Source organism: Telopea speciosissima, chromosome 2, assembly GCF_018873765.1.
Source record: "Telopea speciosissima isolate NSW1024214 ecotype Mountain lineage chromosome 2, Tspe_v1, whole genome shotgun sequence".
Classification (NCBI taxonomy): Eukaryota; Viridiplantae; Streptophyta; class Magnoliopsida; order Proteales; family Proteaceae; genus Telopea; species Telopea speciosissima.
The window spans coordinates 74,449,847-74,477,570 of NC_057917.1; the positions used below are offsets into that span (position 1 = coordinate 74,449,847).

Consider the following 27,724-nt stretch of genomic DNA (forward strand, 5'->3'; position numbering starts at 1 on the left):
GAATGAGAACTTTGATTTGATTTGAGCGTTTCCCCCCCCCCCCCCCGCCTTTCTCTTTTGTGTCCCATATCTTTTTTTCTGGGTTTTTAGAATTTGAGGGTCTCTCGGACAGATGATTTACGGGTTTTGTTTGTTTCTACAATAGTTGTTGAGAGGTTCTTTGATATAGTTCTTAATTTCTGGTCAGTTACTCAATTATTGATATGGCTTTAGCTGTAATTAACGTCTTCTCTGCAAATTGGAATGTGGAGTAGCTGATTTCTATGGAGGAGCTCCTTGGCTATGAACATCTATGTTTTGACAATTACCTGGAGCTCCCTGCATTCTTCAATCTAATCTTTGCAGTCACAACTTACTCCTTTTTTTCTCTCCGTTCCTTTTTACCCTTGAAATCTTAAAGTGCATTTGCTATGGTTTCTTTTGTTTATGTCTGTATCCATTTTTCCCCTTCTGTTATGTCTTACTTCTTAACTGCTTTGTGCGTACATCCAATATGTCCACTATCATGTATATTCTGTTGGTGAGAATATTGAGATTGGCTTAATTGACTTGATTCTCAAGCTGTTCTTTCTGTTTGGAAATAGTAATACCTGTAAAGCAATGGGATCAGCTGGTTGCCATTGTGTGTGACTTTATATTCTTGAAGATTTTAATAGTTTATTGGGTTTTTTCGGTTAAAAAGGTTATTATAGGAGTTAAGTTCTTTATCCTTTATTGTGTTTTCCCTTTTCTAGCTTCCCCATATCTAGCATTGTAACCAAATTGAAGAAATAACAACACTGAAAATTTTTGATTTGGCTGCTTGATGAATTAGTTCAGTTGATTCAGCTCCACTAATGCATTGCAGGAGATCAAACTCAACTCACGAATTATAATTGAACTTCTTGGTCTTTAATTTGATACACAATTCATTACTTAATGAGTCGATGTACCTCATCTCTGGCTTTAACCCAGAGCCATTATAACTTATAACAATTCCAAATATTTTATTTTCTTCAAATGGATTTTCACGTTTTTGGTGGGATAAAATGAACTCGATGTAACAGGTGTTGCCCCATTACAAGATTGATACATTACGGGCATGAAATGCACTACATGTGGGAACAATGGAGAATGCAATATTCAAAGTAATCTCGTTTGATACTAAAATACAGGTCTTAGGCTAGGATCCTTGAAAGCTAGGCTATTTGATAATGCTCCTTTTCCCTTTCCAGTTCAATTTATCAGTAAGTTCTGAAGTTAGACTGGTATTTCCAGTGATTTCTTTGCCTTTAATAAAGGCTCCCTATTTTTTTAAATAATGGTTTTTCGGCTAGATGTGGCTCACTGTATTGGTCAAAGTCTTTGTAATCGTTTTGTAGAGGAAGCAAGGGGTTGGGGAGGGGGCAATGGGATTCTTGAAGACAAAGAAGGGGTATACTTGTAGTATCTGAAACCTATACAAATATATGTATATAAGATGTTTTCTTAATCTCATTGACTAACTTATAGAATTATTTACACAATAATATGATATCAAAACAGTTCTTAGAACATTTTAAAAAATTGAAAGTTGTTTTATAGCCCCCTTTCAATTTGAGTCCTGCTTTTTGTGCTTTTCTGAGTCTCTCTTGATATTTCTGACTCATGCCCCTGCACATAGACCCATGTGACATAGTTTAAGGCTGGCTCTAGAAAAATTGCTGTTCCGTTATCTCGATTGAAATACCCATAAATGGTATTTTTCGTAGAAACAATATTCTTGCGTATTTGGATGAGTCCCGATACAGAAGAAACAGTTCAGGAATTACTAAATCCGGGACTATAGAAGTGCATTAAAGAGGATTTGATTTTTAAAGTTATCCTGATTTCAAAACATTCACATCTGGTAAGATGACAAAGCAAAGTTTTGGAAAGAAGCCGTCAGTAGTGAAGTGATTCTTGAATCCTTGCATTGGAATAAAAAAGATTTATATTGGTGCGATCTGATACATTATCGGGGATCAAACCTGAACCCCTGGGTCATTCTTTCCAAAGCTCTACGATTCATCATGGAAGTGGTGTTGGGGGCCTTGGCTTTCAAGCAGGAGAGTGTAGGATACAGCGGAACTAATCGAACTACTTGGGGAGCGAGTTCAGTTTACGGAGCAAGCGCAGTTGTTCTTCCTAGCGAGTAGCCAAATGATTCAAGAACTCAAGGCCATACAGCAATATTTAATTTGGGTAGCGTAGAAGGTTGCTCATTTTCAATGCTTGTAAGCTGAAAAGTTGAATATTCTTGCCAAAGCTCATTTAAAGACATAGGAGACATCAACAGGGGCAAGTGGTTGGGCAAATTCCTGGGTGATGATCAACCTTGGTAACATCTAGAATCTGCACTGCTTCCTGTTTAAAAGAAGTTTTGTTGTACCTGGCCTATGGAAGACCCATATTCTGTTAAATGTTAGTCCAGGTGTATTTGCTGTCATTGTAGTTAGCAACTTAGTATCAACCTTAGCATTAACACTAAGGCATTTTCATTAATCGCACATGGCATCCAATTCAGGAAGATTTCTTCCTAGCTTCTCTTTCACATTATGTACAATATTGAATTTTTTCAGCAATCAATTAGGGGCCACTTATATTTTGTCCATATGAAGAAATGTCGTCCGATAATTTTATTACTTCTGTGTATTCTATACCATATTTTTTTGATAGAGAAAGTATGTTGAAATGCAATGGTTGGAATCCTTAAGTTGATTAGATTGGGGTAACTTGTATAATAGTTGGTGTATGATTGTGTATTAAGGTATCCAAGTAGTTTTTGTGTTTAAAGTGGGGAATGCAGAATAGAATAAGCATAAATGTATGTGTAATTGCATTTAATCAAATCGTCCTTACTAATCATGTATTTGCTTAAATTCACTATTTATATATCTTGGAATTTCATTGGCTTAAACTTAAATGAATATGACATTATGTTGTATTGGACATTAATTATGCTCGTAACCCACTTCCTAAATGATGCTGGCTGGCTTTGTTATTTAAGTCAATATTTTGTATTGTCAAAACCATACTTAGGTAAAAAGTTCTTCTTTTTGTCATATTACTTGCAATGAAAAGTTTGAACATAACATACCTTTCTCAAGTCCATTTGCACTGTTATGTGTGTCTCGAATTCTTGTACTCATTTCAAAGATTGACCTAACCCAATGGGTCGACCCGATTTGAAGGAGTATTTATTTTTCTTATTGTCATGATGTGTAAGCAAGTGAGATTTGGGGATTTTTGTGTTAGGGGTTTTTGGGTGAGAGTTCTTGTGCGACTTTTGGTGCTCTTGAGAGATCTCCACTGTTTAAATTTCTACCATTACATAGTGAATCATCTTCAGCTTTGCCCGTGGATGTAGTAACACATCAAATTGGTGTGTGAACCATGGTAATGTGTGTCATATTTGCTTTGTTTCATTTGTCTTTGTGTTGTTTTAACATACACTATAAGGCATGATGCTACATGGGCTGAAAGGCTCATAAATCTAGTCAAAACTAAAAAAAATTATCCTGTTCCAGGCACTACTACTTTACAAGGTATCACATCTCTCTCTGCCCCTCCAATAATGATGGCAGTGCTTGGTGGAAAGGAATCATGTTTCAGCCAACCCAGTGGAAAAAAAACTGAACTGAAGGGAATGCGACAATTCTCAAATGTTGCTGAGCGTCTGAAGAAGAGAAGAACTCAAAAACTCCTGGAGAATGGAGATAGGAAGAGACCAGTTGAAAAACAACAAAGGGAAGATGAAATATTCTCATGGGCAGAGGCCAAAGCTTCAGTTGAAAGAAGGGTGACAAATCAAGGAATCAGACCTTCAGACCTGGAGCTAGTTACAGAGGAAAATTCTCGTAGGAAGAATGTCTCAAATAAGAGAAAATTTCTGGGTGATGGGTACCAGGAAGAGGAGCTTACTTTGGTTAAGAAAATGAGAGGCATTAAAGATTTATATGGGGTGAAAAGAATAATAAATTCAAAGGACAGAACACAAAAGACTTTTGAGCCTAGAGTTTTCTCATCTTGTTCTGCATCAACATCTTCCTCATCTTCTTCCTCAGTTACAGTCTTTAATGGTGATAAAGATAGTTCTGCTAGATGCACCACAAGGAATGCAAAGGTAAGCACTCACGCTGAATCTTGTCTTCCCACTGTGTTTCCCTCATTTCCTCATTTATTACAATGCAATTTTTCTTTGTTGTCACTAAAGGATTTTCCTTTTTCATGCTTTTAGGAATCTCGTCAGGAGAAGGAAAAGGCACAGGCAAACAAAAGATGCCATCAGTGTGAGAGAACTGATAGAAAAATTTATGTTCGATGCTTCAAGTGTGAAGAGAAGTTATATTGTACCAGTTGTATCAAAAAATGGTCATTTTTTTTCTCCCTTTGATCTCCCCCTCTTCCTGGATTCCCTTATTTATTTATTTTTCCTTTTTCCTACTTTTATGAGAGTTTTCAATTCTAAAACCTTTTCAGTATTATTCCATAGCTCATGTTTTTGTCCTTTCTTACTCTTCAAACAGGTATCCTCAAATCTCAGTGAAAGAAATTGCTAAGGCCTGCCCATTTTGCTGTGGAAACTGTAACTGTACCACATGCTTGCGTTCAGGTGTAATGTCGAAGGTCTGTTTTCATTGTGCTGATGCCAAAAGAAGAGATCTTTTTTCTTCTAATAAGTTATGTCAAACCTATCCTCATTCATTGTAAACTGCAGAGTTCAATTAGGGAATTCACGAGACTTGAGAAGATCCAGCATGCACATTATTTGATCCGTTCCCTTCATCCCTTCCTTAAAAAACTACATGAAGAACAAGCTGGGGAGATGGAGATTGAGGCTAGATTGCAAGGTATTAATTTTCATAATCAGTTTTCATTTCACTTCTATTACTGCTATTATTATTGTTGCTGTTGTTATTTCAACTCATTGCTTTGACAATTCTTTTAAGTGGTAAAGACGCTTGTACCCAGGAATATCATCATCTGAAATTGAACTACCACAAACAAAATGTTACATTGATGAGCGTGTCTACTGGTAAGTATATTCTTCCTCTCCCCCCCCCCCCCTAAAAAAAAGAGAGTCGTCCTAGTTTTTAATCTCCATTTTCCTTTCCTGGTAGCTGATTTGTTATTTTTTTTCGAGCAGTAACAACTGTGCAACTTCAATTGTGGATCTTCACAGAAGCTGTGTGAACTGTTCTTATGAACTTTGTCTTAGTTGCTGCCAAGAAATTCGTGAAGGGAACCTTTTGGGAGGTGCTAAGGAATTAACATTCCATTATCCAGACAGAGGTTCAGAATACATCCATGGTGGAGATCCTCTTCCTGGTTCCAGTGTTGTGATGGAACATACGGGTTCTCTCAAACCATTAATAGAATGGAAAGTCAATATTGATGGATTTGTTCCTTGTCCTCCAAAGGAACTGGGTGGTTGTGGTTATCATAGATTGGAGATTAAGCGAATCCTTCCAAAATTTTGGGTTTTTGACTTGCATGATAAAGTTGAAGAAATGGTAAGGAGTTTTGATGTAGAACGATACCATTTAAAGCAACATTGCAATAGCAGAACAAAAGAAAATATAAGGACAGCTGCTTTTAGAAAAGACTCCAGTGATAATAACTTGTATTGTCCATCTTCTGAAGATACCCTAACGAATGAAGGACTATTGGGCTTTCAAAGGCATTGGGCTAATGGTGAACCAGTCATTGTTCGCAATGTGCTTGAAAGGACGTCTGGTTTAAGTTGGGAACCAATGGTTATGTGGCGTGCATTATGCGAAAATATTGACATGAAGACTGGTTCAAAGTTGTATGAATTGAAGGCTATTGACTGCTTGGCTGGTTGTGAGGTTAGTATTGATTGCCATTGTCTTAGGAATATTTGTGGATGAAGTTTGTTTCTTATACATAATGCTATAATTTATAACCTTCTCTGAGAAGTAGAGCTGATGTATTAGTTTGTCTGTTTAAGTTATATCATTTGGGCTTATGGGTGTGTGAAACCTCCTGAATTCAAGTTAGGATCCTGGATCCCTATGGAAGGGGAAAAAAGGAGGGGGGGGGTGAAAGAGAGTGGTTTCTCTAGACGAGCAGGGCGGGGACTGTAAATTTCGGTCTCAACAGATCCTGGTTGTTGAGATGGGATAATGATAAAATCCAGTATCAATCCCAAACCTCATAATGCACTATAGTATTCAACCATAAATTACAATGCAATGTTCCCTCTTTTCCATCCTGTCTTCCTAGTGCAATATATTCGCGCTTCTCCTTGCTGTCTCTCTCCCTCATTCCTTTTCTCTACCTTCCCCCACTCTCTCTCTCTGTTTTGCAAAACCAAAGTGTGTTGTTTTGCAGAGATGCCCTTAGGGAAAATTCGGTATGCTTTACACGAAAGGCACTTGAGAAGAGTTTTTAGCAGAACCCAGTTTGGCAACATAGGAACTTCAAGCTTGTTGTCATGGACAAAAATTTAGAGAAAACCCTAGAGAGTTGTCTAGGAATTCTAAAAGATTTTATGTGGACTTGCAGAGTTCAAATGGATTACAGAGAACATCAGATAATACTTACCAATAGGGTCTAGATGGATTGTACGGAGAAGGCATTCTCTCTGTTTCTAGGATTTCTTTTTGAGTTTAAGAAGTTTAGGGCCTGAGACAATTGACGTTTTTAGGGTGGCTGAAGAAAATTCTCAGTTGGACCGTTGAACCATCATGTTCAACTCAAATAGAGAACAGGAAATCCTGTCTATCGTAAGGGATGAATCAGATTTCTGGATGGTTGTGAACTCATGCCCTCTGCTCTCAGTTTCAGCTTTTACCATGACGGGCAGTACTTTCAAATTCATGCTGTAATCCAGGGCCAGAAAGGAATAAGACATTGTCTGATGTGTTCTGTAGCAAGTGAAGTCAAGGACATTAATGAATGCATTCATAAGTTGGTCTTAGAGACCAACACTTTGTATTAGTATCGGTGTCATTTATGGTTTGAAGCTAATAGCCAGGAGTGGAACTGAGATCCATAGTTGCAAGCCTTCCCATCATCCAGAAAACCTTTTGCATGAAAATAATTAACTATACCATTAACCTGTTATATTGCATGGATGAAAGTTGAAACAGCAGTTTCTACCTTTTTTTTTTAATAAAGCATTTATATATGGTATGGTCAAATGGTTTTTTCTCCCCCTTACCAATTAGCGTATTCATGCAAATGGGATGTTAGTATTAGTATATAGCTTTATTTATTTATTTTTTTTTTTTGGGGGGGGGGGGTTCTACACAACTGAATTTTATTAAGAATCAGACTAATAATTAAACTTAGTGGCCCCTTCATCCAAAGTTTGAGCTACCTTTTTCATGAGAGTAGGAATGTCGAGGAAATTAACAGAACAAAAACAAGCTACAAGCTTTTTAATTTCAGCAGTGAGCCAGTGACTGCCAGAGAACAACATTTAGCATTAGTCAAATCATTTAGCGCATTGACAAGCATTTGACAGTCGGATTCAATATGGATGTCTCCAAGCTTTATGTGCATTGATAGAAATATACATCCGTGTAAAGCTTCAGCCTCCATGATTAAAATCCTCAGATTTTATCATCATTCATTTGGAAGCTATAAATTTTATACAATTACAGGCTACAGCTCATTTACCTGCTCTATCTCTTTTCACCCTAAACCGATTTGAATTCAGTGTAAGAAGAATCTGTTGCATCAGCTCAAGGATATTGAAGGGCTCAGCTGTTGCTGAACATTTGCTTGAACATATTCAGCTGCCATACAATCTGCAGTATGTGTTGATTTACTTGGAATAGGATTTACTGAACAGAATTGAGCTATGTTTTTTCTCTTCCTTATCTACACACAAAGGTGTCCACATGTCTCATTTTTTTCATCTGGTCTGCCTTTCAAGTTTCAATAGGTTGGGGAGATATCGAAATCAATCATTGAAACTCCCCCAATTCGTGTTCTCTTTTCAATGGTGCTTTTGATTCATCAATATCGTCATTTCATGTCGACATTTGAACAGGTCATGGACCACAGTTTCATCCTCCTTATCAGTTATCGCAAATTTTACATACTCCAGATTGAGCCATAGTGCTTTGAATCAGATTTTGGTTCAAAGCAGAAGACTTTGAACAACACCTTCACAGAAAGAATATGAAGGACCTAAGTGTGGTTCAAAGTGGAAGACTGGGGAGCAAAGGGATCTATCCTTCTTCCTTGATTGAAATTGCTTAGATTGCTTTGTGCAAGTTTTGATTAACCTATTGTGAGGATGAAGGGCTGGGAAGCCTGGCTGAGAGAGTCAAAACCCTAGGCTGAGAGAGCCGAATCTCCTTATCCTTTTCCCCTTCTTCTCCTGTCTAACTTCTTTCTATCGATCCTTCGCTTCTACCAGTGCTGTGACTGTGAAACCTGCTGTTGTTGCTACCTCTGTGAAGGCCAGGATCCATCCTTGAATCTTGAGCATCAATAGAAGGCTGCTACTGCTCCTGCGATCCAGTTTTGCTGCTCCAACTTCCGAAGATTATAACTCTGCAACCAGTCAATAGACTTGGCTGATATTTGGTGCACACAACCCCCTCAATACCTCTTCCACTCGATCCAAGTTTGAAGAGATTCTGCCTGCTGGTTTGGTCTCTACTCACTAAGTTACTAAATCTGAGTTTACCTTCTATTTTAGTGACCTGCTGGTATCTTGTGGGACCTCTAAGGGCATTACATATTTATGGGAAGCTATGCTTGCCTTACAAGTAAGAGAAAATTAGAGACTTGCAAGAAAAGGAAACAAACTAAAAATAGAAACTGAAGTAAAATAGAAACTTCTAAATAAAAGCTAAGCCTACTTTCTAAATTTGGAATTAGAAACTAAAGAGCTAAGGCTGCTTAATAGACAACTACAAAATATCTAAGAGAATAATTCTAAAAATAGAAACTAAACTAAACTCCTAATTACCCCACAAATAGACAAAATTGAAGCCTCTTATAAAGTCTTCACATGATCTGGTCTTGGGCCCCACAAGATCTTCTAGTAGCATTCACACCAAGGCAAAATATAGGCTGTGACACTATTCACATGAACAGTAACGTGAATAGTGTTTTGGCATCTTTTTCTTCATGTTTTATCCGACATCAACTGTCCCCCTCTTAGAAAAAATTCGACCTCGACTTTTGAAGAGAGTAGGAAGGAGTGTTGTGTTGTGGACATATCTTCAAGCTGTAGTAGAACTCTAGCAGTTCCTTAATGTCTGGAATGAAATCTTGTAGACGTGGCTCTCGTTCTTGGAAAAATTCAGGTGGAAGGAGGAACTCTACGTGATCTGATTTATAACCAGAGATATCCTCGATTATCATATCAGCAGAATTATCTTTCGTTGCTGGCTTGAACTCCTCTTTTTCAGATTCTTGTGCATTGGTGATCTTGACGGGTTCTTCTTGTTGGGGGACCATAATCACCTCGGCTGTCTCTTCAGCATCATATTCCAAGAGGTCATCATCATTGTCACCATCAAGGGCTGGATTGACTGACCAATAATCATCGAACTGAGGCTCGCAAATCTGTACATCGGGGTTAGATTCCGTACTCGTATTGACTGAATTTAGTGTCTCCAATACCTTGACGGCTTCGACATAGACCTCCTTGGTAGGAGCATTGAGTTGTTGGTCTAACATCTGCAGAATTTCTTCCAGTGTCATAGTAGCATTTGTAGAAGGTGGACGGTAGCTAGGACAAAAATCAGCTTTAAGCTCTTGAACTTCTCTCTTCAAAGAAGCAACTCCTTCAACCAACTGCCGTACAACTAATATAAAATCATCACTAGCATTTAATGGAGCATTATTAGGGTTGTTAGAACTCCCCTCAACCTGGCTCTGATACTAAATAATGTAAGAGTGTAAGACTAGATTAGGGTTAACCTAGTCCCAATTACCCACAACACAAATAACCAAATAGCAACCAAAACACTGCAACCGCTGGTCTGAAGAGGTTTAGCATTAGAAACTTACAAGAGAAGGAAACAAACTAAAAATAGAAACTTAAGGAAAATAGAAACTTCTAAATAAAAGTTAAGCCTACTTTCTAAATCTGGAATTAGAAACTAAAGAGCTAAAGTTACTTAATAGACAACCACAAAATATCTAAGAGAATAATTCTAAAAATAGAAACTAAACTAAACTCCTAATTCCCCCACACATAGACAAAATTGAGTCTTCTAATAAAGTCTTCACATGATCTGGTCTTGGGCCCCACAAGATCTTCTAGTACCATTCACACTGAAGCAAAATAAGAGACTGTAACACTGTTCATGTGAACAATGTTTGACCTCTTTTTCTTCATGTTTTATCCGACATCAATAGTGCTTTGAATCAGATTTTGGTTCAAAGCGGAAGACTTTGACAACACCTTCACAGAAAGAATATGAAGGACCTAAGTGTGGTTCAAAGTGGAAGACTGGGGAGCAGCTAAGATATATTAAGTGTCTAAACAATGTACAGTTACTTTTTCTTTTCTTTTCTTTTTTTTCACAGTATTCAGCAGAATGATTTTATCTACATACCAGAGATCATTCATTAGCAAGGGTAGTAGCTCTCACATTCAAACACACTTGTAACAAAGTTAAAGCAATACCAGACTTAAAATAGAGGACTTCATTCAGAAATGGGACTAAGGACCATGGACATTCTGCTGAGATTCCTACAAATATTTACATATAACCTCATGGTACACATTTGATGAATTACCCATCATTTGATGGGATCTATGCTCTTGCTTAGGAGAGAGATCAACTAACAGATAATTTTCCAGCCCAAATTGTATAATATATCCAATTGATGTGATATGAACATTACAAAGAAAAAAAATGATAATTGATTTCTGATTCTATTAGGTATGCTCTGTGTGTTTGTTTGAGAATGCAGAAAAGTACAAATTTTTCGGTGCCTAGAATAAAAAAAGAAGAAGATCTGATCTGGTCTCCTCCAGGCATAAAAGTTCTCTGGGCAGAATGCATAAAGGAGTTGAACAGTTGAACATGAAACCATAGTTGTCAAGGTTGCAAGGCGACCTAAGGCAGTGGAGGGGTGCCTATGCGGTTAGGCGACAAGGCGCCCGCCTTGGTGTTGCCTAGGCGCCCAAGTGTTATTTTTTATTTCCCCTCTTTTCTAACATTATTTAGTATGCGACAATGTGTACCATATATCATAAAAAATCAACAATAAACCACATCAAGTCATAAAAAAATCAATATTAAGCAACATCAAGTCATCAAAAATCAACATTAAGTAATACAAAATCAATATTAAGCCACATAAAGTCATAAAAATCAACATAGAACTAGAAGACAGCAGAACTAGAAGAAGCAAGCTATTGGAAGTTTGAAACAATCAAAACATTCATTTCGTTTATACTGTTCTTAGAAAATATGATCTTATCAATAAGTAATTAAACTGCTCTCGATTTAGAGAAATGTGTTAGAATTTTAATCCTATAGGGATTAATATTTCAATATTATATGGACTAATATTAAATATCCTAAACCAGACTAATTAGAGTTTTGGTCTAATTAGGGAGGTCATTAAGTTGTATTAGAAGTCTAATGTGGACTGGCTTAGTGTGCGCCAGATAGATTCTTACTGGGACTATGATGAGAGAGGCCCTCTAGGAATTGAATTCCTATATAAAGAGAGCTAGGTCCCCCCCTCTACCCATCACAACTATTAGTTCTCAATCTTTGTTGAGGAATGCATTCTAGAAAGAGAGGGAGATATTTAGAGTTCATCATCCCTGTGCATTCGGTATTCTCATCAAGCCAGTTACATCGGGAATAGAGGGGAAGCACCTAGATATTTGGTCTTTATTTTTTCGCTGCGATCATTATCACTGTGGATGTGAAACAAGGTTAGTGCTTCTTGTTAAGAATAGGAGTTTAGTTTAAGGGGTATTCTTGTACATAACCCCATTTAGTTTTATGTGTTTTCTGTTATGTGTATAAGGCCAGGGGCCCCTCTGTAATTTATCATTCTTTTCAATATAAGCATGTTTGTCTCTTGTTGAGACATAACAGATTAACACAAATCGATTCTCCTCTCTTCTTCTCCTTTTTCCTTCTTCTCTAAAACTGAACATGGTATCAGAGCTTAATGTTCCTGGAGTTTGAAGGTGTTGGAAGAGAGTTTAGTAGGCTAAGAGTTGGGTTCTCCTCTTGGCGGCTGCTGCTGGAGTTCGAACTCAAACCTAAGCTTCTTCTCAGACCTGGTTCTCCCTTGTTTCTAACCCAAATGGAGAGCAACCAGGGGCTCTAGTTTCGTTTGGAGGTCTCATTTCTTCCCATTGTGTCTTCTCAAGTCATCCGGAAGTATCCAAGGGAGGAGTGAATCTCGGCCTGGCTATTCTCGCCTTGCTTTTCCGCCACCGAGTTCGGATTGGCCTTTGCTCTCCAATAGAGCTTTGTTTGGGAGGTTTTTAGCCCACCGCTATCGTTTTTGGTAAGGAAAATTGTTTCTTTGTACTCCATTGCTTTTTGATGCTTGTGTGAAATTCTACAAGTCATTTCAAGTGTTTTTGACCTGTTTTTTCCCCTGTTTTTTTCTGCTTCTTAGGGACCTACTATTCTTGCTTGAGGTGTTGTTGGTTACTTTTTCCAAGTTTTTTTCTCTTTGCATTGAAGCCACAATGGGTGAAAAGTCCGTTGAAGCATCTGAACTCCCACTATTGCGGCACCTTCGCTTATTACCCCTTCATATGACAATCCAAATGTTCTTCCCATTGTCAAGCTTCGACAATACTAATTACTTGTACTGGTCACGGAAAATGAAGCTCATTCTTCGGAGTAGGGGGAAGTTGGGATATATATCTGGGAGCTTTAAAGCCCCTTCCTCTGCTGATCCAGGTTACTCCAAATGGGAAACTGAGAACTCCCTTGTGATGACTTGGCTCATTTTTTCAATGAAGTCGGAAATTGGAAGAAGGTTTATGAGCAAGGAGACAGCCAAAGATATTTGGGATAGTGTGACTCGTATTTATGATAGAGTGGGGGACTCTACAAAGGTTTATCAACTTCTCCAACAAATTGTTAGCCTGCGCCAGGGTGACAAAAGTATCTCTGAGTACTACAGCCTTGTTGTGGGACTTTGGGAGGAGTATGATCACTATAGAGATCTCCAGCTGTGTCCTGTTGATGAGCCTAAAGTGCATCAGTTGTTTGAGAAGGAGAGGGTCCTATTCCTTCTTGGAGGTCTTAACTCTGAGTTTGAACCCATAAGGGTACAGATACTTGGCCGATCAAGTCTTCCCTCCCTGGAGGAGGTGTGTGGTTATTTACAGAGTGAGGAGACCCGCAGAAGTGCTATGGAGACCACTCCCATTGTTGAGCATTCTGCTCTTGTTTCATCCACTCCACAGGATCGTCCTCCCTTCACCAAGGGGGCTGGTAAAGGCCGTTTTTCCTATGACTATTGTGGCAAGTCTGGGCATAAGGAGTTTTGTTGGGATCTTCATGGGAAACCACCCTCTGCTGCATCTGGAGGACAGAAAGGGCCGAAGAAGAATGGGCCTAAAGCCTATGTTGGGGTTCATGAGTCTGAGTCATCATCCCTCTCTAAAGAAGACATAGCAGCTTTTCGTCGGATTGTAGCACACTTGGATGGATCCCCCTCTGCTGCTCCCACTACATCCACTACTCTACAGGTCTCTACATCTTTTGCCCCCACTCCCTGGGTCATTGACTCGGGGGCCACCGATCACATGATTGGTAGGTCTCAGCTCTTTAATTCCTACACTGTTTGTTCGGGAAAAGATAAGGTGAAAATTGCTGATGGTTCTCTTTCTTCCATCTCGGGGAAGGGAGATGTCCAAGTTACTCCACTTAACCCTTTGTCCAAGTTACTCCACTTAACCCTTTGCAGTCTGTCTTTCATGTTCCTAACTTTGCTACTAATCTTCTTTCTGTTAGCCAATTGACTAAGTCCTTGAATTGCTTTGTCACCTTTTTTCCTACTCATTATCTGTTTCAGGATTTGGTGACGAAGAGGGTGATTGGCAGTGGACGTGAGACTGATGGATTATATGTTCTGGACACTTGTGCTTCCCCTGTGACAACAGCTCAATCTTATGTGTGTGGGCAACATGGCGGACGTACACAGACGGCTATTTTGCTTTGGCATCAGCGTTTGGGACATCCTTCTTTTTCTGTTATGCGAAAAATATTACCACATTTATTTACATCTTTTCCTGTCAATCATGTTTTTCATTGTGAACCTTGTCTTTTTGCAAAAAATTGTAAGACAGTTTATCCATCTTCTAGTAATAGATCTGTTTCCCCTTTTCACCTTGTTCATACTGATGTTTGGGGTCCTTCCCCTGTTACTTCTTTACGTGGCTTCCGCTACTTTGTCTCCTTTATTGATGACTTCTCTCGAGTTACTTGGGTTTATCTCTTGAAACAAAAGAGTGATGTTTATGCTGCTTTTCAAAACTTTTATGAGTTGGTGTATACTCAGTTTCAAACTCGTATTCAGATTGTCCGTTCTGATAAAGGTGGAAAGTATATGTATGGGGGTTTGAAGACCTTTTTTTCTGACCATGGCATTATCCATCAGGTGGCTTGTGTTGATACCCCTCAACAAAATGGGGTTGGTAAAAGAAAAAACCGCCACCTGCTGGAAGTAGCCCGGTCCCTTTGGTTTACAATGCATGTTCCAAAAACTTTTTGGTCCGATGCCTTACTCACTGCGGTCTTTCTTATCAATCATATGCCCTCCAGTGTCTTGAACTTCAAAGTACCTCTTGAGGTCTTACCCTCACTTTCTTCTTCTTTCTCTCTTCCCCCAAGGGTCTTTGGTTGCATATGCTATGTCCATAGTAGCAAATCTGCCCGCACTAAATTGGATCCTAAGTCCTTGAAGTGCCTCTTTCTTGAGTATTCCTCTACCTCCAAGGGATACACCTGTTACCACCCTCCTACCCGTCGGTGGCTTATCTCCAAAGATGTTTCTTTCTTTGAAACCATTCCTTTTTTCTAGTCACCTCTTCAGGGGGAGTGTCGTGGTGGTGAGGTTGAAGAGGCTCCTGAGTTTGTATCCTTTCCATCCTCCTCTTTCGTTCCTATTTCCCCATTTCAGCTTGACAAGGGAAAGAAAAGTCCAAAGGATGCTGTTGTTGAGGGGGAGTCTCCAAGTGCACAGGTGAACAGAGATCAAGGGGAACTACTTGTTTATACAAAGGACAAGAGAAATCCTCCTTCATGGCTTCCTATAAAGAAGACCTGCCAAAATCCTTCTTCATCTCCTCATCCTGAGCCTCCATCCATTGAGACAGGTATACCTTCCTCTACTCCTCCATCCTCAGACTTAGATCTTCCTATTGCTCACCGCAAAGGAACTCGAGCTTGTGCTAATCCCATTGCCAAGTTTGTCTCCTATGATTCTATATCTCCTTCAGGTGTTGCCTTTATAATGGCTATCTCCTCCATCTCTATACCTAAGAATGTAGTAGAGGCTATGGCTTATCCGAAATGGAGAGTGGCAATAAATACCGAGATGGTGGCCCTTGAGAAGAACCACACTTGGGATCTTGTTGAACTCCCAAAGGGGAGAGTTCCTGTTGGATGCAGATGGGTATTCACAGTCAAGTTCAAGTCTGATGCTACTGTAGAGAGATATAAGGCAAGGCTGGTTGCTAAAGGCTATACCCAAGTGTATGGCATTGATTATTAGGAAACCTTTGCTCCAGTGGCCAAGCATAACTCCATTCGGGTACTCCTCTCAATGGCTGCAAATCTTGATTGGCCATTATACCAGCTTGATGTAAAGAATGCTTTCTTACATGGTGACTTAGAAGAAGAAGGCTACATGCATTCCCCTCCTGGGTTCAAGCATCCTAGTGGCAATGGTAAAGTGTCGTCTTAGGAAGGCTCTTTATGGACTTAAACAATCTCCTAAGGCTTGGTTTGAGAGGTTTAGACAAGCTATCCTACAGAATGGATATACCCAAAGTCAAGCTGATTACACCTTGTTTATACAAAGGAAGGACAGCAATATTATAGCCCTTATTGTATATGTTGATGACATTGTAATCACGGGAAACAACGAGGCTGAAATCTCAAAGCTTAAACTTTACTTGGCTCGGTAGTTTGAGATCAAGGATCTTGGTCCATTGAAGTATTTTATGGGGATTGAAGTTTCAAGATCCAAGCAAGGGATCAATGTTTGTCAGAGAAAGTTTGTCCTTGATTTACTTACAAAGACAGGGTACTTAGGGTGTAAGCCAGTCTCCTCCCCAATTGATCAGAACCACAAACTAGGAGATGATTGTGGTGAACCTCTTCTAGATGCTGAAAAATATCAGAGATTAGTAGGCAAGCTAATCTATCTTTCCCTTACCCGACCTGACATAGCCTATGCTGTCGGTGTGATAAGTCAGTTTATGCATGCACCAAAAATGGGTCATCTTGATGCAGTTTATAGAATCTTCAGATATTTAAAATCATGTCCTAGAAAAGGCCTTCTCTTCTCTTCTCTAGGAATGGTTACTTGAGGATTGAAGCATACATTGATGCTGACTGGGCTGGATCTATTTCTGATCGACGATCCAGCCAGTCTTGTACTTTTGTTGGTGGAAATCTGGTTACTTGGCGAAGTAAACGACTGTGGTGGCTAGTCAATGGCGAGGCGAGAATTGAGCCGTGGCTCACGGAGTGTGTGAAATCTTGTGGCTAAAGAGACTTGTTCAAGAATTGGGATTTGAGACTGTTGAACCTATGAGTTTATATTGTGACAACAAGGCAGCCATAAGTATTGCCCACAACCCAGTGCAGCATGACAGGACTAAGCATGTTGAGGTTGATAGACATTTTATTAAGGAAAAGACCGAGTCAAAGACCATCTGCACCCCGTTTGTGAAGACAAATGAACAAGTGGCTGATATCTTCACCAAAGGACTTAGCACTCATCACTTTGACTGTTTATTGGACAAGCTGGGTATGTATGACATATACCACCCAGCTTGAGGGGGAGTGTTAAGAATAGGAGTTTAGTTTAAGGGGTATTCTTGTACATAACCCCATTTAGTTTTATGTGTTTTCTGTTATTTGTATAAGGCCAAGGGGCCCTTTGTAATTTATCATTCTTTTCAATATAAGCATGTTTGTCTCTTGTTGAGACATAACAGATTAACACAAATCGATTCTCATCTCTTCTTCTCCTTTTTCCTTCTTCTCTGAAACTGAACACTTCTATCCTTGTTCTCTATTATTTATTTGATTGTGTTCTTGGACGCCCTATGGAGGTCTTGGCTTTTATGGTTTTGCCCCTATTCGGATCAAATTAGTCTAACATGTGGTATCAGAGCCTCCATAGATCCGTTCTTGAACCTATATGGATTAAAAAATAATAGATCATACTAAGGGAATCGAAATTTTTTGTTTCAAATCAAGATTTTTAGGGTTTTTTTCAATTTTTGGAAAACCCCGTACGGACATAGGGCATTCTGCCGATTTTTTGCTCGACGAAAATTGAAATAAATTATACAGGGTTGTAGAGCGCGGAAAATTAGAGATTTTGGTGGGTGGATCGCCGCCGGCCGTGCCCTCATGCTTTGCCGGCAGCGGCGGGTGATCTCACTCGTCGGTTAAGGTTTTTTTTTAAAAAAAAAAAAAAGAGTTTTTGGGGTATGCTATCGTGCGCCCTTAACAACTTTATGGCTTTGCTAACGTGCGCTGACAGGTCGGGTCGACCTGTTTCCCGGCACAAGGGCTCGGTCTGGTGATCAGACCCGCAAACCCGAATGGGTTGACCCGGACACGATTGGTCCAAGGGTTGACCCGGACCGGTAGGACCACTATTGTATTGGACCAGGCCCAACCAGTTTGACCGTACGGACCGATCAGAACCAGAACCAGAACCAGCTAATCGCCTTTTTGCCTGAGCTTTGACCGGCTTGTGTAGGCGCTAAAAGACTCCGTTTGGGGTCCCATTTTTTGCGTTGGCTCTGTTTTTCTGTGCTCTATATAGTAGTACCTTCTGTTGTGATCAAATATGCATATTTTCAGTATTTTTGGTATTCTATTGATGCATACGTTTTTTAGAATTTGTCGGTTCGATCCATTGGGAACCGAACTACTTTTCTGACTTGCTGGAATACCTATCTTAATGAATAGAATTATTAGTTTTTGGTGTTAGTTTTAAGATATTTAAGTCTCTTGTCATAAATTCTAAAATAACACAAAATTGAAAGAGATGTAAGTAATTTTTGGAAAATCTTAAGAGAGGGTTTCATGGGTTCGACATGATGCAGTCGCCAAAGCGACCTTCCTTGTTGGATTTGTAAAACACCGGTCTCATATAGTTGTGGGATGTCTTTCAACTTTGATGTGTGGTCATACACCCAAAGGTGGTGATCATATATTGGTATTTGAAGGGGTACATATACAGTATGCATGTGAATAGACCGACCCAAGAATTCTGCACACCCAAAGGTGGTGGATTTTGAAAGTTGAGTTGTATTCCCATGGCCACTGATATGTAGGGATTTTTACAATTGCATGTTGGGAATTCGGCCCAAAGGTGTTTTCACAACGATGTGTGTAAAATTCTCATTTGCTTAAAAAGTTTTAAGCTATACTTGTACCATGCTAATTATTGTATTGTTCATTGTTTAAATTTTCAATCACCTTTTCTGTCAACAATAACTTGGTCACTATTGATATTCTTATTGGGTCAAACTTTAAGAAGTGGAAAGAGGACATTATGTTTGCTATGGAAATGGCAGATGTGCATACGTCCCTTGTTATGGATACGCCAATGGACATAACTGCTGATAGTACTGAGGACGAAAAATCCGTGCATGCTGCATGGCAAAAGAGTAATCGACTCGGTATACTGTCCATAAAGAGGTCAATACGGGAACACCTAAAAAGTGGTCTGCCTGACCAGTGTACTGCCAGAGAATTGTTAGAAGCAATTTCCAAGAGAGAAAGTTTCATCGAATGCTGAGATTGGGACACTTCTGCAAAGGCTGTTTAATATGGAATATGATGGTTCTGGGGGTGTTAGGGATTACATTATTAGGATGGTTGATTACCAAACTAAACTCAAGGCCTTGAACATTCCTCTTCTTGATGCCTTAATTGTCCATCAATCCCTTAATATCCTACCTTCTGAGTTTGGCATCATCAAAACCAACTACATTTCCCAAGATGGAGTCTGGAGTATTAATGACCTTATTTCTAAGGTTGTGTCTGAGGAAGAGAAACTAAGAAAGACAAAAAGCATGTTGCCCTGTTTACTTCTAAAACCTATAAGAGTAAAAAGCCTAAAAATTATACTCATAAGTCTACCAATAAACAGTCCGATCAGACTAACAATTTGGGACCCAAGATAGACTCTTTAAAGAAAGAGAGTGATTGCTGCTTCTTTTGCAAGAAGAAGGGTCACATAAAGGACTGCGACAAATACAAGGCTTGGTTAATCAAGCCAAAGCAGCCATCAGGTAATGATTCTTTATCTTTTGTTTGTGAATCTAATCTATCAGAAGCCCCATCCAGTTCTTGGTGGCTAGATAGCAGTGCAACTAACCATGTTACTTTTACCATACAGGGGTTCATAAACCGAAGGAGGCCAAACAAGGATGAATTAAGGCTGGTCGTAGGAAACGATGGACATTGTGATGTAGAGTTGGTGGGAGATGTCATTTTATTATTAGATTTTGGTTTTAATTTAACTTTAAAGAACACTTTTTATGTATCGTACTTCAGGCAGAATTTAATTTCGGTTTTAGTTTTAGACATTAGTAGTTACCATTTTGAAATAAAGAATAGTATGGTTAATTTGTTTTTTAATTCAAGTAAAGTTGATTCTTGCATTGTGTTTATCTCCCAATGATATTTACGCCTCCTATAATGTTGAAAACGTTGTTTCCAAAAGACCCCTACCTAAAGAACGGTCTTTCACATTGTGGCACAAGAGGCTAGGTCATATTTCTAAGGCAAGAGTGGAAAGGCTGATAAAGTCTGACATCCTACCTACTCTCGAAAGTGATCTAGAAACTTGTGTAGACTGTTGTAGCGGAAAGATGACCAAGATAAAGAAGAAAACTGCAGTCCGTAGTTTTCAAAAGACCCTTACCTAAAGATTGGTCTTTCACATTGTGGCACAAGAGGCTAGGTCATATTTCTAAAGCAAGAGTAGAAAGACTGATAAAATCTGACATCCTACCTACTCTCGAAAGTGATCTAGAAACTTGTGTAGACTGTTGTAGGGGAAAGATGACCAAGATAAAGAAGAAAACTGCAATCCGTAGTTCTGACCTGTTGGAGGTCATTCACACTGACATCAGTGGTGGTCCCTATTCAGCCACGTTGTGTAGAAAATTTTATTTCATCATTTTTACAAATGACTATTCCCAATATGGCTACCTATACTTAATTAAAGAAAAGTCTGAATCTCTTGACAAGTTCAAGATTTTTAGGACTGAATTTGAGAAACAGTTGGGGAAAGTTATTAAAATTGTTAGATCTGATTGTGGGGTTGAGTATTATGACAGACATGGCGATGCTGGACAGATTAAGGGCTCGTTTGCCAAATACCTAAAGGACTCTGAAATAGTTTGTCAGTTTACTATGCAAGGAAGTCCTGAACAAAATGGAGTCGCCGAAAGGCGTAACTGCACCCTTATGGACATGGTGAGGAGTATGGTTAGTAGGACAAATTTACCTAAGTTCTTTTGGGGAGATGTTTTGAAAACTGCTCTTTATATCCTTAACCGTGTACCTACTAAAGCCGTTCCTCTTACCCCTTTTAAGTTGTGGACCAGCCGTAAACCCAGTTTAAACCATCTTAGAGTTTAGGGGTGCCCTGCTGAAGTGAAATTATATAATTCGACTTTAAACAAGTTAGATCCCAAGACTACTCATTGCTACTTTGTCAGCTACTCAGATCATTCGAAGGGATATAAATTTTATAATCCCTACAGAGGCACTAGGATTGTGGAGTTATAGACAGCGAAGTTTCTAGAATTTGATGTGATCGAAAAGAATGATTGTTCTCAGACTGTTCAAGATAGTAACATGGTTGATACATTAGTACCTATTCTTCTACCTATTCAGACGAATGTGGGGCATACTACGCCATTGGTTACACCTGCTGGAGTTCAGGAGCCTGATATTGATTCAGTCCCTAACATTCATGTAGCACCTGATGAGATTCCTCTTATTCAGGATGCGGTTGAGGATCCTATCATTGATGCAGTTCCAGCTGAGATTCCTCAGGTTCAGGTTGAGGCAGTGGTGGCACTATTACGGAGATCCACCAGGGAGAGAATGTCAGCTATACCATCTATCTATGAGGTCTATCTAGGAGAACATGACTATGACATTGGTTGCGTGGTTGATCCAGTTACTTATTTGGGCGCTGTTTCTAGTCCTCAGTCAGATTTTGTGGTAAGATGCAATCGTTGAAACATAATGATGTTTGGGAGTTTGTTGATTTACCTAAAGGTTGTAAGCCCATTGGTTGCAAATGGGTGTATAAAACTAAAAGGGATTCCAAAGGAAAAGTTGAGAGGTTTAAAGTCAGACTGGTAGCCGAGGGATTCACTCAGAGAGAGGAAGTAGACTATAACGGAACCTTTTCTCCAGTCTCTTTGAAGGATTCTTTTAGAGTGATTATGGCATTGGTGGCTCATTTTGATATGGAGTTGCATCAGATGGATGTTAAAACCGCCTTTCTCAATGGAAATCTTGATGAGGAGGTCTATATGGTTCAGCCTGAGTGTTTTGCAGTGGATGGTTCAGATCATCTTGTGTGTAAACTCAAGAAGTCTATCTACGGTCTCAAACAAGCTTCTAGGCAGTGGTATCTGAAGTTCGACAGTATTGTAACTTCATTCAGTTTTGTGGAAAACAAAGTGGATCAGTATATATATCATAAGGTCAGTGGGAGCAAATTCTGTTTTCCCATTCTTTATATGGATGACATCTTGCTTGCTAGCAGTGACCTAGGAATGTTGCATAACACAAAACAACTATTATAGAGGGAATTTGACATGAAGGACCTTGGTGAAGCTTTCTTTGCCCTTGGCATTGAGATCCATAGGGATCGTTCTCGTCATATATTAAGTCTTTCTCAAAGGGCTTATGTTGATCGTATTCTGGACTGCAAACCTGGGAATGTTCCTGTTCTCAAGGGTGACAAGCTGAGCTCGACACAGTGCCGAAAAAATGAAGCTAAGAGGGATGAAATGAAGAAGGTGCCTTATGCTAATGCACTTGGTAGTATCATGTTTGCTCAGGTCTGTACTAGACCAGATATTGCCTTTGTGACGGGAGTTCTTGGCAGGTATCAGTCAGATCATGGTCTTAGCCATTGGGTTGCTACCAAGAAAGTATTGAGGTACTCAAAGGGGACAAGAGATTATATGCTAACATACAGTCACGTTCTTGAACTCAAGCTGGTGGGTTATACAGATTCCGACTTTGCTGGCTGTGAGGATGACAGGAAATCCACATCTGGTTATGTTTTCTTGATGGCAGGAGGGACAGTATCATGGAAGAGTAAAAACAGACATTGGTGACCACTTTGACTATGCAGGCAGAGTTGCATGCTATCGGGCTGCTACTCAGGCTATTTGGCTCAGGAATCTTATAAGGAGTTGATCATTGTAGATTTTATGGATAAACCCATCCAGATATACTGTGATAACAGCTTTGCTGTTTTGGTTATAAATAACAATAAAGGACTTAGAGGGTCTAAACACATGGAGGTGAAGTATTTGACCATAAAGGAAACAGTAAAGAAATGTGACATTGCAGTGGAACATATTGGTACAGATGATATGGTTGCAGATCCCCTAACCATGTATTTTTGAGAGACATTTCATGAGTATGGGCTTTGCATCATGGGATGCGGTTGTTTAGTGGGAGTTTGTTTTATTTTGCTTCATTGTAATTTAAAGTTTCTTTTCATCTGTATTTTTTACCTTATGGTAAACTTTGGCTTATATATATCAGTTGTCATTGCATGCAATTTCTTTTGAACACATGGGTGTTTTATTTATTGACATGATGTATATATATTTTTGGTTTTAAAGTCTTAAGGAATGTGTTAACCTTAAGCAAGGTTGGGACATTAAGTATTAGCCTAAAGGTATGTCTTGTCACACATAAAGTAAAACTCGAGTTGTTCAAGATGAGACATACAGATTCATTGGAATCATAAAGATTATTTCTCTAGTGCGCCTGTGCCACTTAAAGAAGAGAAATTTTGGACTGACAACTGGATAATACATAAGGAATCACTAGGTGAGTATTATCTCGTTGCCACACTACCACATTACATCCATGTTAGTAGAATTGAGGGCTCTTGTGACCATGGAAGGCTCTGTGTCGCTTGATCATAGATACAGTTATCACCATGATTCGGTGCCTAAAACTCTATGAGACAAGATTGACTTTCTAATATGACCTCTAGACCAATTTGTTTTTAAAAATTGTGCACATAAAGTTTTCCTAAAAGTTTGTTAGCCTGTGATTTGTTTTGGTCAAAACTGTTTTTAAATTTCTTTAAAAAATAAGGAATTTAATATAAGTCCAAGTGGAAGAATGTTAGAATTTTAATCCTATAGGGATTAATATTTTAATATTATATGGACTAATATTAAATGTCCTAAACTAAGCTAATTAGAGTTTTGGTCTAATTAGGGAGGTCATTAAGTTGTATTAGAAGTCTAATGTGGATTGGCTTAGTGTGGGCCAGATAGATTCCTACTGGGACTATGATGAGACAAGCCCTCTAGGAATTACTATATAAAAAGAGCTAGGTCTCCTCTCTACCCATCACAACTATTAGTTCTCAATCTTTGTTGAGGAGTGCATTCTAGAAAGAGAGGGAGATATTCAGAGTTCATCATCCTTGTGCATTCAGTATTCTCATCAAGCCAGTTACTTTGGGAATAGAGGGGAAGCACCTAGATCTTTAGTCTTTATTTTTTCGTTGCGATCATCATCACTATGGATGCGAAACAAGGTTAGTGGTTCTATCCCTGTTCTCTATTATTTATTTGATTGTGTTCTTGGACGCCTTATGGAGATCCTGGCTTTTTTGGTTTTGTCCCTATTCGGATCAAATTAATCTAACAAAATGTTATTGTTCTCTAAGAAGTTTGACTGATAAAATGATTTTATTTTTACATGAGACTTTTTGTATTAGGTAGAACACAAAACTAGCTTTCCAACAAATCTAAGATTGCTTATATTTGATTTATGTTCCGGTCAAACCTTATTTGGTGTTCGTGAATGCTGTCAAAATCGCTTTGAATGAAAATATTTTTTAAATATCAAAACAAATGAATATTTTACTGCACTTTGGGTTTTTAGCAATGTTTTACCATATTGAGATTTATGGAATTTTTGGATTTGAGAAAAAACTCAGCATTAGAAAGTTGAAAATTTCACCTACCACCCAAAATCCAGTTTTTGTTCTTGATCTGGGGGTTTGACTTTTTATCTTTTTGGAATTTTATTTTTTAACTATTTTTATTGGATTCAAATAGGGGGGTATTCGGCATAAATAAGTGTCAGAACCTGGTTCGATATCAATTAAGCCAAGTCAAAGCGCCCTACACTATGGAGGCAGTCGCCTAGGCCCCTAGAGATCTGCCTAGGCGACGCCTTGACAACTGTGCATGACACTTTCATATGACCCATGCTTAGAGGATGGTGATCACGTTCTTCAACTCTTTTCTTATGCTTGCAGTATTCATCTGAAGCCTCATTGCAAAGTTTCCTCATGTTTGTTTATTTTGTTGGGTGTCAGGATCCAACTTTGCATGTTATTAATTCTAAGCATTGTCCTTATTCGTGATGTGCAGGTTGAGATTAGCACTTATGAATTTTTCAAAGGGTATACTGAGGGGAGAACATATCATAATTCCTGGCCGGAGATGCTTAAGCTGAAGGACTGGCCCCCATCTGATACATTTGAGAATCTTTTGCCTCGCCATTGTGATGAATTCATCAGGGCATTGCCCTTTCATGAATACACAGATCCTAGGGCTGGTTTTCTTAATCTTGCTGTGAAGCTACCTCAAGATAGCCTAAAGCCAGATTTGGGGCCAAAAACATATATTGCTTATGGAATTCGTGAAGAACTTGGAAGAGGGGATTCTGTAACTAAGCTTCATTGCGATATGTCAGATGCGGTAATGCTGTCTAAGTGAATTTATAGGCTGCATCTCACCTGAATTTGTGTAATTTTTTTATTTGGATTTTTCTGCTTCTTCCTCCCTCTCTCCCTCTTCCTTTCTCACTTGTTTTATGGTACCTGCATTTGGCAAAATGTGCATATAAACTTTAGAGCCTGTTTATGTTGGTGAAGTAAAATTTCAGATACCTTGTTTTGAAAGTGTTTCCTATTTGACAGCTCAAATTGTTATATGGTTTAGTTTCTGTTGTGACAGACTGACAGCTTATTTCTCCGAGAATTTATTTTTTTTGGGGGGGTGGGGGGTGTAGGTTGTATTTAATGGCTTAAATGTATGGTCCACGAATGCACAAGTGGGAAATTGTTCTTAGTGAGGAAGAGCTAGATACATACCCTAAAATCTTGTAAAGTAATTGGTTAAACCAGTGTCAGTCAGGACCATTTGTTTCAACTTAAAAATAGGGATGTTAGGCATTTCTCCAAAATTGATGAATTGAGGTGCAATAACTAGGTGCAACTAGGACTTTTGGCAATTGTCACGTGCATGTGTACCATCTCACACAGCACACATATTTCCAACAGGGCTAGGCAAAAGTACAGTTTCTTGTTGATAATGTGTGGTAGAAAGTGGCTATAGTAGGCATTAGAGTTGCCACATACAAGACTAGATGGCGCCATAACAGTTGAATGGTATTGATCTATGAATATTTTAAGAATATTCAGAAAGGTCTAGCTTAAACACTTGGTCTATATTGGGAAGCTTTGATGTTGGGTGTCTTATAACTTTTGTTCTTCAAACTTTTCAATTGGTGCAGGTGAACATTTTGACACACATTGGAGAAGTATCACTGAGTGATGAACAGTGCTTCTTGATTGAAATGTTGAAGAGGAAGCATAGAGCACAAGATGAAAGGGAGCATCTTACTATATTTCAATCATGTCAACTTGAAACAGATGAGGAGAATGATGGATCTAATTTTCCTGGGTTTCCCTTGAGCGGAAACCATGAAACTGGTGGTGCTTTGTGGGACATTTTCCGCCGAAGAGATGTCAATAAGCTGCAGGCTTACCTTAGAAAGTATTCACATGAATTTAGGCACACTTACTGTTCTCCAGTGCAGCAGGTAGGATAAATTAGTTTATCCATTTAAAATGAACCTATGATAATACTACTACATTTATAATTATCAAACATCATAATGTTGTTAATTGTGTTTGGTTTAGGTTTCTCATCCGATTCATGATCAAAGTTTTTATTTGACATCGGCACACAAAAGGAAGTTGAAGGAGGAATATGGTTAGCATTGCCACATTTATTTTCTCAATTTTTACTAATTCATCTCCATGATCGGAACCTAAAAGATATTCTTTAAAAATATTTTTAGGTGTTGAACCATGGACTTTTACACAGAGAGTTGGAGAAGCTGTATTTATTCCTGCTGGATGTCCTCATCAAGTCAGAAATCTCAAGGTTTCAATATAAGCTATTTCCTCTCAAATAATTTCATGACTGTATTTTGATCTTCAGGCTCCATTCAATTTCTTCTTAAGACTTCATTCTTCTAATTCTTCTTCTGCTCCTCAACTCAGTCATGCATTAAGGTTGCAATGGATTTTGTCTCACCTGAAAATGTTGGTGAGTGCTTCCGGTTGACTGATGAGTTTAGAAAACTTCCCAAGAATCACAAGGCAAGAGAAGATAAACTCGAGGTAATATTTTATATGAACTATGAAGACCTATGTACTACTATATAGCCCAGATTTCTTTGTTGGATATTTTGTGTTACTGATTTTTGGATTGTATCTTTAATATGAAATATAGATAAAGAAAATGGTTCTCCACTCCATCAGCCAAGCTGTCAAGGATTTAGAAGACTTGACATCATCTCCAAGAAGGGAATGAGATTCCTGCAAACTGAGATTTTCTTGGCCTATGGTGATTTTCTTTCATTAGGAGTGACATTATAGCTAGTGATGGTTGAAATCCTTGGGCATTGTATTAAACTATTAATTGTACATAAGCCCAATGTTTTTTTTTTTGTAATTTAGATACAACTCTAATAAAAGTAGAATTATTTTGTTTCTCTTCCTTCTACTGTTTGAGCTCTTTTGTTACGCACTCTGTTACCTTTCTGAGATATTGACTCAGGCATGAAACTTTTCTTCTTAATTTTTTTAAGGATGAAAGTTCTCTGGGGAGTGTAGTGCCCACACCCAGACACAGAGGGGGCAAAATTACCATTTCACCCCCATGAAAGGTGGAAATCTCACCCCCTATGATGTCAACACGTACTCTCATTGGCCCTGTGTGTGTAGAGGTCATGCTCCCTCCACAGAGAACACCGATCCTTTTTTTTTTTTTTTAATTACTTTGGTTCATGAAAATACTGCATATATTGAGGATCAGAAACTATGAAAGATAAGAGGATCAAAAACCTTGGATAGACCTATTATAAAGACCCATTTGACCCAGCTTGGTCAACCCATCACCTGGATGTGTAGGGTGCAGCACTCTACACCATTGGTATGTGTTTTC

The 27,724-nt window shown here is 38.8% G+C and overlaps 1 protein-coding gene across 1 annotated transcript; it reads left to right on the forward strand.

Annotated features, from left to right (window-relative positions):
• The first annotated feature begins 3,528 nt into the window (after positions 1-3,528).
• LOC122652471 (lysine-specific demethylase JMJ25-like) lies at positions 3,529-27,174 on the forward strand. Its single transcript, XM_043846215.1, has 12 exons — positions 3,529-4,123; positions 4,238-4,371; positions 4,527-4,626; positions 4,718-4,850; positions 4,972-5,035; positions 5,147-5,849; positions 24,857-25,186; positions 26,004-26,312; positions 26,413-26,485; positions 26,574-26,659; positions 26,779-26,898; positions 27,011-27,174. Exons 1-12 carry the CDS (start codon positions 3,575-3,577, stop codon positions 27,089-27,091), a joined length of 2,682 nt encoding a protein of 893 aa, XP_043702150.1. The 5' UTR covers positions 3,529-3,574; the 3' UTR covers positions 27,092-27,174.
• Positions 27,175-27,724: the final 550 nt, after the last annotated feature.

Coding starts and splice junctions, on each gene's coding strand:
- LOC122652471 (XM_043846215.1), top strand. CDS start 3,575: ATGATGGCAGTGCTTGGTGGAAAGGAATCATGTTTCAGCCAACCCAGT. Junction 26,313..26,412: donor ACTGTTCTCCAGTGCAGCAG/GTAGGATAAATT, acceptor TGTTTGGTTTAG/GTTTCTCATCCGATTCATGA. Junction 26,660..26,778: donor ATCAAGTCAGAAATCTCAAG/GTTTCAATATAA, acceptor TCCTCAACTCAG/TCATGCATTAAGGTTGCAAT.